The sequence below is a fragment of the Aureococcus anophagefferens genome, assembly GCF_000186865.1.
Source record: "Aureococcus anophagefferens unplaced genomic scaffold AURANscaffold_39, whole genome shotgun sequence".
Lineage (NCBI taxonomy): Eukaryota > Pelagophyceae > Pelagomonadales > Pelagomonadaceae > Aureococcus > Aureococcus anophagefferens.
The window spans coordinates 240322-253110 of record NW_008705596.1 but is presented as its reverse complement, the minus strand read 5'-3'; the positions used below and the strand labels follow the sequence as shown (position 1 = coordinate 253110).

Here is a 12789-nt window from a genome sequence, read left to right as displayed (position 1 = left end):
ATGCCTACTCCCTGTCTTACAGCAATCATTTTTGACTCATGTATTTGATTTGCCCGGAAGCTCTGCCCCCACGGGGCGCGGCCAACTGAGAACGTCAGATCATCGGCCAGATTTGGTGCAGAATGATGTGCAATCAGCTGTGCAAAAACAACATGCTGTCGACTGAGCCAACCCCAATGCTGATGAGGCGCGTCACTTGCAGGCACCTTCCTGAAGTGCCAAAGGTGTGTTTGGATTTGCGTTGCTGCCTCTCTTATTCGGTTGTGTTGTAGCGCGAGGCGGCATATCTTGAAATTGGCATAGTCGGCAACACCTTTAACTTGACCACGGGGATCTCCAAATTCGGGTGGGAACGGTGATGGAGCACTCAGAGACTTCACACCCACACAAGATAGTGCTGATAATGCATTGTACGCGATTCTATAATGACGCAATGCCTTCTCGTTGTGCCCCTGAAATTCATAGAGCCATGCAACTTTAAAAGAATATCGCACAACTAATGGAGCCGATGACGAACCCCGTCTCCTATCATGAAATGAGGATTTGTCGCGGGACTGTTACAAACGAGACACAGTCCAACACTGCAGAGTCTTTTCCCACTTCTTGATTCTCCGAGCACGATTGAGGTAGTGCCGCAAAGCACAGTCTTGCAGCATACATCGAAGTTGTTTTATGCGGCCCCGGTGGTCTCTAGTAAGATCACTATCACGAAGCACCTGCAAAAAATCATAGGTAATCAGCGCGCCGCCGTACTTATGCGGATTTCTGCATTATAATTTCACGCAGGGATTGGCAAAGAGACTTGATGCACCTAAGCTCGAACAGTTGATTTTAAAATCATGCTGTAGAAACGCCCGATTATTGCCTAGAGTTCGCCTACGCACCGACATCAACAGCCTCTCATTGTCCTCCGAATGTAATGTCGGGACCGCACTACCTATACGTAGACCTCTGACACTGGGTTTATACTAAGCACAAAAGAATACCATAACTTTCATGTGAGATGTAAACATTGCCGCCCGCAGAGACGTTTTCAGCAGGTGTACCACTAGAACATTGATTTTTCGAGGGTTCGATTATGCTCGTGGGCATCTCCTCAATAGCTTGCATTGGTGAGGAGTCTTCAGTGCTCACACCATCAGCCGTGGAGCCTTCAAGCCGGTCCTGCCCCTCAGAGTTTGGTACCACGAGCACCAATATCATGCAAACATCACGGCCGGTAAGATCTAGGCGCAGAGAATCCAATTTTTCGACAATTGACTCGGGTATATGTAAGTCGTGGATATTTGGTGCACGCCTCGTGATGACAACAACGCCTGGACGTTCCAAAAATTGACGCTGTAACCACGCAGTTTTCAACAGTCCGCGTATGACATATGTCTCCAATGGGCAGCCGTCTGATGCACGACGATCCAAATCGTTGTCCCTCTTCCTCATGAAACGATGGGTCAGTGGAACGGATTTGTATCGAAGCTTAGCTTCGAATTCATTCTCCTTGGCTAGCAGGCCAGCGATCAAACGGTCGCCAAGCCCACCTTCCCCGCCTAGCTCAGAGAGCACAAAACATAGTGGCCGCGGCTTCTCCACAAGTTCCGCAGGATAGTTTTGCATTATTCTTTATCTGACCGAGTATTACGCACGCAATAGTGGTCGGCGCGTCTTTTTCAGCAGGCCAGCGCCACCCATGTGTGCGCCGGCTAAATTGAGAATCAAACTTGAAGATTTGTCAGATATTTGTCGCGTAAAAGCATGGCAATTAAGGCCCGCGTTGTACAGATGAAAATGGATCTTGATGATCAAAGGAAAGCGGCGCGGCTGTTGGGCGGTGCAATTGGCAAAGAAATCACTGCTCGACGTCGAGAGATCGATGAGCTTAAAGAGCGGGGTGCCACGCTCGTTCGAAACGCGTCAAACCAGCACCACAGCATGCTTTTCAAACATCTAGGCCAAGTCGAAGCGCGATCCCAGTGTGGAGGTGCAAAGGAGTGGGATGTATCCAGACCTTTTAGGGACTTGTTCACGCCAAAAAGCAACTGTCCATCAATTGCAGAGAATTGAACTCCAAAGCCAAGGCATATGTTGCGTCTGAAAGTGGAACTTATAATTGTGTGCTTCTAATGAATTGGATCCTCAGGCTGATGAATATGAGATGACACACGTCGTCTCGAGAGCAGCATCTGAGTGTAGTGCTCTAGTTACAACATCAAGAGCAGCGTCGTGTGCGGTGTCGTGCTAAGAGGTCATTGCTTGTATGTTGAGATAACTAGGTGGGAGAGGGGTATGAATTCTCGAAAGAAGGGATACCTACGGGCGCAAACCGAATCAATCCGAGAGTTTACAGTTAAGGGACTAGAACCTGAACTCAATCGACTGATGGAGAAACATCGTGGTGATATTGGAAAGCAAACTACACGTTGGGACGTAACAAGGCGCCACTGCGCGCTGGCGTAGACGTGGAACTAACTACGCAGCAATCAAGGATCTGGGATGCAGCTCGAGAGAAGCATATGACGAGTGAACTTGATGGAAGGAAGCATCTCAGGCGTCGTGAGGTTGAAATGGAGCGGGAAGCAAGAAGACGGTACGCGACTGCACTAAAAGAGCAAGCGGACGCATTATCACAGCTGCGAGTACAGCTATTTGAATGGCGACAGAAGGAATCGCTGTGGTACCAGCACGAGCAGGGTAAGCGAAGAGCCGTTGTTGAGCAGCGTCTCAAAGAGATGCACGCGCGGCTTGTTCGTGAGCGCGACATGGCGATGCGCCTCCTGTTCCGTGGGCAGGCTGTCGTGATCAAAGTGCGACTTGCTGACCAGATTGCATGGGGGGAGATGGCAGCGTTGGTCCGCGACAATACTGTTGCCGATGCCGTTGCAGAGGCAGCCTCACATCTTGCACGGCGGCGTGACACGACAATCGATGCCTCCATTTGTCACATTCAAAAAATTGCAGTCGTCTGGGAGGGCAAGGAAGCTCAGGCTGCAAGCACGCACCGTGCAAGCCTCAAGGCTGCACATCTAATAGCTTCCGCAAAGATAAGAGCATTACGTGCAGAATGGGTCGACAAGTATGTCGCTGTCCTTGAAATGGCAGGTGTTCTTCGAGAACAGCATTGCGCGCTGCTCGCTGCAGAGGCCGCCGCACAACACCATCATCACTACGTTGAAATAGGTGCTACCGAACCACGCAATGAGGTCAAGAGCCATGCTGAGAACCTCGCAGACAGCCATCTAAAGCAAAGACGGGTCAAAGCCGCGACGCTCGACGCCTTGGACTCGTCGATTGCCGCATCATTGGCTGCTTATGATGCTGCTACCGCCGGTCTCCAGCGGATAGACGCTTGTCATCGTTTTGCACTGGCACAATGTCGCGAGGCACACCAGAGATTTCTCACCTCGAAGGACGAAGATGTCAAACTCGAGTTCAAGAATCACAACAGGGCAGCGGAAGAGACTCATGACGCGCTGGATCTTGAACAGGTTCGCCACAGCCACCTCGGCAAACTTGCTGCAAGCTACCGCAGACTCCGCCCGTGACCGCACCGTCGCAGCACAATAATGTTGCTCAATGGGAACAAAGGGGAAATGAAGGAGGACACTACCAGTAGCGAGATAGTGAACTCCGGGACAGGGATGCAGCCTAATGGGGCTGCCCTGCCGTCCTATACGGGGGCCGGGGCTACGGGGCGAACGGGCAGAGGATCTGCCTCACTAGGTCCAGGAAGACTCTCCGTCTATTACATGTACAGTGCGGGACGCAACTATAACAGGGTTAGAAAGCATTAAGGGGGAGGGAAGAACCTGAGTGGCTCCGTACCAGCCTGAGCGAGCCACTAGGAAGGCACATACGCCCCAGTGGTATATTTTAGGGAAATTATTATGTTGGAACCAATAAGGGTGTATATATAGCATGGTGGAAACAAGCATGGTATGAAACGGTATGATTGAACCAATCGCTAATCATGTATATGCCAAAGTCTAAGTTCATGGCATGGTAAACCAAAATCGGGGTCTGCTGGGGGTCCCTCCGTGTGGCGGCAGCCACTTGTCGTGCTTCGCCACACCTCCCACCGGGCTAAAAAAGCAACAAAAGCAACCGCTCAGGAGCTGCATCGTTGCGATTCTTGAAGCAATTACACGCGATGGACGCGCTCCGAACGTGGCCGAGTCCGCAGCGGTGAAGGTGTCTCTGCCGCTGGAGATCGCGTCGGACGCGTTCTTTGGCGGTATGAGGAGGATCCAGCCCATCTCCAGCGGCAGCGGCCGACGCGGAGAAGTCGGCGTTCCGCGCCTCCATGGGGACGACGAAACGGCCGAGATCGGCACCGCGGGGTGGCCCTCCACCGCTGGAGATGTACTCGATCCCACCGGACATATACTGGGGACGGGGCTCGGGCGGTGGTGACGGCCCAGACCGCGTTTCTGGACGTGGGGGCCGGTCGGGCTGCCGCGCCACGTTTCTATGCGCGCGTTGGCGGTCGATGTTTTCGACGTCGATGGCCGAGCGGATCAAATGGGACGCCCGCGGTACATAGACGAACGATCTCCGACGCTCCGTGCGCTCGAACACGGTCGAAAAGGGTGCGGGGGACGCCGAAAGCCCTCTTCCGACCCCTTGGGACGCCCCGCGCGCGATGCGGCGCAATCCTCGGGAGTGACATCCCGCGGGGAATGTGTCCGCGACACAGGGTTCCGGTCCTCGCAGCCGCGGGGATCGTTGCGCAACTCTGCGCCTGCGTCGAGCTACGGGCTGGAGAAGACGAGAATTTCGCCCATCGACGCTGCAAAAGGGCTGCTCGCAGCCTGATTGTTTTTTTTTTTGAATTGCTTTTTCGATCGATCCGGTTGCTTTGCAATTGTCAAGTTTCCGTCCACTTGGCCTTTGTATCTCCCACTAGCCTGAGCTAAAGGAAGCAAAGTAAAATCCTCCCTCAAGGGGGGGCTGAGCTCAGTTTCAATTAAAGATGCCAGAATGAAGGCCGACGGACCGCGCTTGGATGGCGCAGCCACCTCAGCGGGGATGGAGGAGGGCAGGGTAGGGCGGCTGCCTCAAAACCGTGAAACCTTTCCTCAGAAAACTCTGATTTATCAGAATTCTCATATGGTAGTAAATCGACCATCAAAGTCAGGAGTATGTCGGTATGGATCGGCGCAGCCGGGGCGGAGCCGTCCTCTGACGACACACCCATAGCCATTTCATACACACCACACATCTCTGCCCTCAAATGCCTCAGCAACTCATCACTCAAACTCAACCCTTGGATGTTAGTAGAAACCAGTGGCATATGACCCAAAAAATATAAGCCGCGCCACCCCGGACCCCGGGGAAGCGGCGAGCTGGGAGAGGACCACCACAACCAGCAGTTTTATTTAGCTGGATGATGATGGGTGGTCTATACTTTAACGTTGAACTCACTAACCCGTTACCGGAAACATATTGTACTGCTGTAAATGCAATTTTTAGCCCGGCGGGCCTGCTCTCTCGGCTTAAACTTGCGCAAAGGGAACTTAAGGCATCGCGCCCCCTAAGCAGCTTCTTCGCGGGGGACTTGCTGGAGCTGCGCTTGGTGCTGTTTTAGCACTTCGAGGGCCTCGGCCACCTTCATGCGGAGCGCATCTGGTGACTCAAGTAAATGCAGGAGCTCGGAATTGTCCATCTCGAGTAACATACCAGTAATCTTTCCAGCCAGCTCTGGTTGCGAATGATGAATCAAAGGGTAGAGTCGCTCGCCAATCATATTCTTCTGTAAGGTCGGGGATGCATTAGCAAGAGCTGATAATGTGAGCGGGTCCTCAGGCGCTCGCCGTTGAGACTGGCTAGAACCAGGCGGTGGCGGCTGCTGGAGAGGTAAAGGTGGCATGGGTGGTGCAACACCAGGGCCACCGGGGAACCCTTGACCAGGCTGTTGACCCACTGTGGGCGGCATAAGATGTGCTTGCGGAGGGAGTTGTGGCATATTTGGAGGCATGCTGGCAGCGTTACGGGCATTTTGAGTGTACTTATATTGCTGCGCACCTTGACCTTGGCCGCCCTGACCACCACGATTCCTTGAACGCCGATTTGAACCCCCCTGGCTGCTCATTTGTTGCATCTGACCTGGGTGCATTGGGTACCCTCCTTGGCGCGGTGCGCCACCGTGTCCGAAGCCAGCGCGGGGGTCCGTCATCGGCCCGCGAGGTGAGCCACGTGCCATAACATAGCCACGAGCATTGGGTGGTACACCGGCAATGGGGACACCGGGGTGGCCCTGAGGCGCCATGCCCATAGGATGACCGCCAGGTGCTCCAGCCGCGTACATGATCGGCATTGCGGCACCATATGGCGCACTAAGATGCGCAGGGTGAAGACCTTGAGGGCCGTGTGGTGGGACGCCACCAGCACCCATCCCGCCAGGGTGCGCTCCATAGGGGCCTGCTGTCCGACGTTGTGCATGTTGCGCCTCGAGCTGTGCGCGGCGGACCTCTTTACGCTGGGCGAGCGCAACAAATATTGGTTTGCCAAGAACAAGCTTATTGTTCATTTCTGTGACTGCCTTTGCGGCTTCCTCGGGTGAGGAAAAACAGACAAATCCAAAGCCACGGGATGTACCAGTGGCTGGTTCGCGCATGACACGAGCGGAGGTGATCGTACCATATTCGGTGAAATGCTCTCGCAACTGATCATCATCTAAGGCATCGTCAAGGTTTTTGACGAAGAGGTTCACGCCTTGATATTTTTTGATGCGCTCAATTTTGGCTGCATCAAATTTGGCCTTCAGTTCGCGTTCGCGCTCTACCTTCTTCTGCGCACGACCCACGAAAAGCGGGGACTTGAGAGTGATTGGGGCGGTTCCAGCGTGTCCAGGCAGCTCACTCGCCCCGTTTAGGGCGTCCATCGCGGCAACGGCTGCGTCGTGACCCTCAAAGTTCACCCAGCCAAATGCAGAACCATCAGCAGCAGCTGCGGCCGCTGCAGCGTCGGCCTCTTCGCCTGCAAGAGCCGTCAGAGCCTCTTCTGCTGCGGCAGCGGCCACGTCGTCACCAGCATCGAGGGCGACACGTTTAGCAACCTCTGCCTTCTCACGAGCTGCAATGCGTCCCTCAGCCTTGGCAGCCAGATCTGTATCCTGATCTATGGCTGACATTTTGGCTGCCACGGGGGCCTTGGTGAGTGGCTGAACTTTGCACGACGTTATGGCACCGAACATCTCGAAAGCCTTGCGAAGCGTTGCTTCGTCCCAATCAGCAGGAAAATTCTTGACATACAGGTTTGTCCAGTCTGATTGCCCGGACCGCTCTGTACGCCTCACGAAGTGGCCAACATAAACCTCCTTGTCACATATAGTCATCGAGTTAATCTTGTTTATGGCATCTGTTGCAGCATCCTCGGATTCGTAATGAACATAGCCATACCCTTGCGACCGACCCGCCTCATCTGTTGCCACCTTACACGACAGAATGTTCCCGAAGAGAGAGAATGTGTCAAACAGAGCTTTGTGGTCGATGGATGAGTCCAGATTTTTGACAAAGACATTGCCAACACCAGACTTGCGCAATGTCGGGTCCCGTTGCGACCACATGATCCTGCATGGTTTTGACTTAATCAACGTGTAGTTCATAGTATCCAACGCCCGCTCCGCATCAGAGACGTTGTGGAAGTTGACATAGGCATAACCGAGGCTCCGTCGCGTCACGGCATCTCGACATACGCGGATCGAAGCAACTGGACCGACTGTATTGAATATTTCGAAGAGGAGTCCCTGCGCGGACGTGTTTCTGCAGGTATAAGTATAGTGGTCGTACCTCCGAGGCATCTGTGGCGAGATCACCGACGTACAGCGAAGCCGAATGAAACGGTACAGAGGAGGAAGCGCCCAACATGGTCTGCAGCGATTTATCGCTAGGAAGGAGGGTCGGACAAAAAATACGCCAGAAACATGCAGCATGTACTGCGTAATGCAATTGCCGCCCGCTTGGCCTTTCGTATCTCCCACTAGCCTGAGCTAAAGGAAGCAGAGTAAACTCCTCCCTCAAGGGGGAGGCTGAGCTCAATTCAGTTAAGAGTGCCACGATAAATGCGGGGAACCACGACGCGTCCGAGGGACGTGCTAGCCCCAGCCGTCGCGCCCCTCCCGCCCGGGCCGAAGCGCGAATTTAAATGACCAAGAGCGAGATGGACATGTGCGACGTGACCCTGCGGTATTACATCCGCAACTACAGCGAGGGAGCGCTATTAGATCTGATCATGGACAGCACCGGCGACACGAACAAGGACATGCTCGCCGAGATCGTCGCGGCCTTCGCCATCGTGAAGGACGATGTACGTCAACTTGACGTCAAGCGGATGATGCAAGAGCCCAACCTCAACAGCCAAGGGTCCGTGGAACACTTCTGCCTCGCCGTGGACGCGCTCAAACGCGCCTACAAACAGGCCCACGGCCACGAGATCCCGAAAGTCGACCTGCGGGACTCGATCATGAAGGGCATCGACGTCAGCAAGGGCCGCGCGCCGGCCCAGTTCGCCGAGAGCATCGCGGACTTCGAGAAGCCCTACGCCTCACCATGTACGCCGACCTTGGTATCGCGCCACGTCCGCGCGTCTCGGAGGTCCACGTCGATGCCGCCGAGATCGCACACAGGCGCATCTACGAAGGCGTGCGCCCGGCGCTTGCTGCAGCGAAGGCGCCCGAAAACCTCTGGGAGCTGTGTGCCCAGGACTTCATTGCCAAGGCCAACTGCGCCGCCGGCAAGAATGGCAGCGCGCACAGCATACTCTTCGGCACGCGGCCCGACATATCGTGGGCGATGCCGTTCTACAGCCACGTGGCGGCGTACAATACCTCGCCAAACGGCCGGTTTGCCACGCGCAGTACGCCTGCGCGGTACGTCGGTCCCGACTTCCGTGGCGGGATCAGTGCGATACACGTGCGCGTCGGACGGGCGACCCGCCGCGTGCGATCCTACCGGTACATCGGGCCGCCGCACGGGACCCTCGACGAGACATCCATGACCGTCACTGTCCCACCCGACCCTGCGGTCGGCCCGCCTGCGCCGCCGGCGGCAGACACATACGACAGCGACGATGACGCCGACGACTGGCCGAAGACGGACGACACGTTCATCGGGCCCGACATCCGCGACATCGGACGGTAAGTTACCTTCTAGGAGATTCTTTTCGGGGCTGCTGAGCCGTCCGAAAGTGACCTTGGAGCTCGATTCCGACCCTGACTTCAGCTAGGCTAGTTCTATAGGCCTTTAGCTTGGTAATTATTCTGCGTCGCCAAGTTGGAAACACCACTGCCTGGGGGGGCGGGCAAGCCGCGAACTCCGCCCCGTTGGGTTTCCCGCCCGGGCGACCGGAACTTTGCTGGCCGCGCATCTCCACTTGAGTAGACTCCGCACTTGAATGACCTTATGAATTCAAAGGAACCGAGCCGAGGCTTAATGTTTAAGTACCCCTTACTTCAGATCCAATCGCTTCCCTGCGCTGTGGTATGTTTTCGAGCATTGGCATTAGGCGCTGTCCCTCCGAGTGAGCTTGTACAGGCCACGAGAGTATTCGATTTCATGACGTATGCACATTTGCTCTAGAACCCTTGATAGACGACGAGAGGAGATATTGTCCCGGCTCATGAGAACCCTGAGCAAGTCGTGTATTCGAAGAAAGGGAAGCAGACCGAGATTTGTGAGCAAGCCAAGTATATACTGGCTACATAGACCATGATCGTCGGGGACGCTGCGGGCGGAATGAGTGCTGGTGTATAAATGTTCCTCATCAAGAGTCGCTGGATTGAAATTTGATAAGTCTGTATTGAAATATTGTGAAGAAATTGCATACACACGGGGAGCTATCTCTTCAATGACACCATGATTAATCCAAAAAGCAATTTTTTTCTGCATCAAGCTCTCTGGGATGCTAGTTGCAGCTACAAGATCTTGTAGGGTGTTCATATCACAGTCGTGGAAATGCATGATAATTGTTGCATGAATCAGAGAGACGTCAAAAACCTTACTAATTCCAGCATCGAAGTCAAGCTTGAGTCGAGCCAAGCCAACCTGTTTCTTCCAAACTAGCTTGCGAGGGGCTTTCAAGGCATTGTACATCTCTGCAAATGATCGAAGCGACAAATCTACTTGCCTGAGAGAAATTGACATCGAACATGTAAGATGTAAGACCCTGCCATGCGCGGATGGATCGTGATTACATCGTCAGAGAGAGGCGGCCAAAACACTTGTGAAACAACTGTAGCCTGAAGGAACTCGCTCGAGACGTGCTTGTTTAGCCTCTTTGAGTCCTCAACATCGCGCAACATAATTTCACAGTGATGAAGCGACGCATCACCAAACCGGAACTTCAACAATTCTAAATTTTTCAATTCCCTCGCTGTTTCGTACAACCCTGTTTTAGCAATTAACCTGTTATACATTTACAATCGCAACTGAATCGAAAGAAAAACTTAGCACTTACTTGTCGGCGAGCATGAAGCGGTACTCGTTCACAAAAATCTCTTTAGTTCCGTAGATAGAAATAAGCATCGAGAGAATATCTCCCACTGAGCTAGAATTAGCAAGGCGCGATTTATTTGATCTTGGGGCCCAGTCAATACCTGCCTCTGCAATTTCATCTTCGGAGTCACCGACATAATCCACTTGAGGTGCATCTATTCGATGCAACTCCTCATAAAGCTCCCCCGATAATTCATCCGTGAGGTTTGCCACTATACAGCGAACCGTGTCCTTTCGACGCTGCAGATATACCCTTACAGGGCGAGCCACAACATCAAGTAAAATATCACGAGGGTCTAGGATGCGCAACACTTTGATTGTGGAAATGTAGACATCTATGATCTGAGAGGAGTTAGCGCCAGAATGCAGGAGCCTTCGTTGCAATGTCGAACGAAGAGAGCGCGCTAGGAGCTGGTGTTGCTGCGTGCGCGAAAGGGTAGCTCGCAGCTCATTCACGGCACACATTGATTCTGGAAAGTCAGCAATGATATCATAGAGCTCATTAATACGAGCCCGAACATAGTTCTCGTCAATAACTAGATTGACCAAGCCCGTAAGCGATTCGATACCACGTCCTTTCGCGCATTTGCATTGACCTTCAAGACGCCTGCCTTCTATCACACGCAACCAAGGTAATAGCACTAATTCTTTCCAACGATCAAGAATTTCTGTCATTGGAGAATCGTACTTAGCAGAACATAGCCCAAATACGCAGCGCTCTATACCGCGATAAAAAACCTTGTGCACGGTCTCATCAAAAAAATGACACCACTGAAGTTCTTGTATACTGTTCCAGAACGATACAAAAACTTTAGATGAAATAGGTTGCATAGCAGAGCCCAAGTCTGAGAGATCGTCGCCACTGAAAAATGAATCATGCACTTCTGTGAGGGAGTCCTCGATCATATCTTCAATGCATATGATGAATTCATTTGGTGCGTGCGCGAAAATCAATGCTGCAAAATAGTCACATGTTGCCAAGGTTTTTCGATCGCCTGAAGAGGCCGACAGTCTCTGTAGAGATGTACGAGCCGTCTCCGTAGCACGAACGATTCTGTGTGCCAAACTATTACTTTTGCGCTGCTTTGAAGTTTCTATGGAGAGACCGCAGTTGCACCAAAAGGACGCAGCAGCTCGTTTTGCGCCGCACGCTGACATCTAGATGTACAATGTAAGAAGTAGTCAGCCGAGGCGGCGTGACAATATGTGTCGTTCACACTATAGCCGCGCCGGTAATCTCGCAGGACAACATGCTTGAAACGCGGACAGGAGAACACACACACCAATTGACACACCCTACCACGGCCACGACATGTAGACTCAGATGTAGGCCTAGATGTGCTCCTCCAAACCAACCTACGCTGGACGGTTAGCTGTCAGCCTAGCTGTCAGCTAGCTCGGTTCGCCTAGGTGCCCCTCTAGCTCCCCTGGATAAGCCCCCGCCACTAGACTCAGCCCCCCCGGCGCGCACGGACGCGCGCGTCGAGCGGCCCGAGAGCGATTGGCGCTGTCGACTGCTACCTCTAGGGGGGCCGGAAACGCCCTTCTTTGTCTCGTAGACCCGACTTCGCGCGCGCACGCGTCGGTCGACAAAGTGGCGGAATCGGCCGAGCCAGGCGCAGGGTGAAAAGCAAAACTTTTTGGGGCGCCAGCCGCGCGGTGAGGACTATCTGCGTTAAGCTAGCCGCGCCGGGATATTAGTCGGGTCGAGTGGGGCCTAAAGGGAGGCTGAAGACCGGAAAAAAATTCGGCGCGCGTCTACCCCCTGCTGGGTGTATCTTGTGCCGGCACAGTGTGCCGGCAGATCTAGCGGAGCGAAGTGTGCCGGCACAACCAGAAATAGCGTTTTGTCGGTGTGCCGGCACATTTGGTCGGGCCCAAAGTCGACGGGGCCGGGGCCTGGGCGTGTGCCGGCACAGCGGGAACACAACAGTTGGAACACAATGTCATTCTAACCCTCGGATGCTGAATTGATTCGCTTGAAGCGCCCCTGTGCACGTTATGGCTGCGACCGGCGCCCCGGGGGCGGGCCCGGAGTCGCTTTGAACACCATGCCATGGCACAGTGCGTTTCAGCGTCATGACATCGTGCGCGCGTCGCGTTACATAGTGTTCCGGTCGCGATCTTCGCGTCCGACGGGGCAGCCCCTGGGTCGATGGTCGTTTCGTGTGGTTTATTTACGAATTCGTCCTTCCATTTTTTCTTGATTGTGGGTTCGAATTTCTACGCGCGCGTGACGACGACGACGACGACGACGACGGCGGCGGCGGCGGCGGCGGCGGCGGCGGCGGCGGCGGCGACCGAC

General features: G+C 53.9%; 2 protein-coding genes across 2 annotated transcripts; both read right to left on the bottom strand.

The window, feature by feature from the left end:
• Positions 1 to 5494: 5494 nt before the first annotated feature.
• Positions 5495 to 7878, bottom strand: AURANDRAFT_70409 (hypothetical protein; the record flags this gene model as incomplete). The annotated part of the gene is made up of 5 exons (XM_009042886.1): positions 5495 to 6096; positions 6223 to 6348; positions 6424 to 6939; positions 7180 to 7738; positions 7782 to 7878. 5 exons carry the CDS (start codon positions 7857 to 7859, stop codon positions 5525 to 5527), a joined length of 1851 nt encoding a protein of 616 aa, XP_009041134.1.
• A 242-nt stretch (positions 7879 to 8120) lies between these two features.
• On the bottom strand, positions 8121 to 11837 carry AURANDRAFT_39152 (hypothetical protein; the record flags this gene model as incomplete). Its single annotated transcript, XM_009042885.1, has 3 exons — positions 8121 to 10116; positions 10155 to 10394; positions 10447 to 11837. The coding sequence occupies 3 exons, from the start codon at positions 11640 to 11642 to the stop codon at positions 9492 to 9494; spliced, it is 2061 nt and encodes a 686-aa protein (XP_009041133.1).
• Positions 11838 to 12789: the final 952 nt, after the last annotated feature.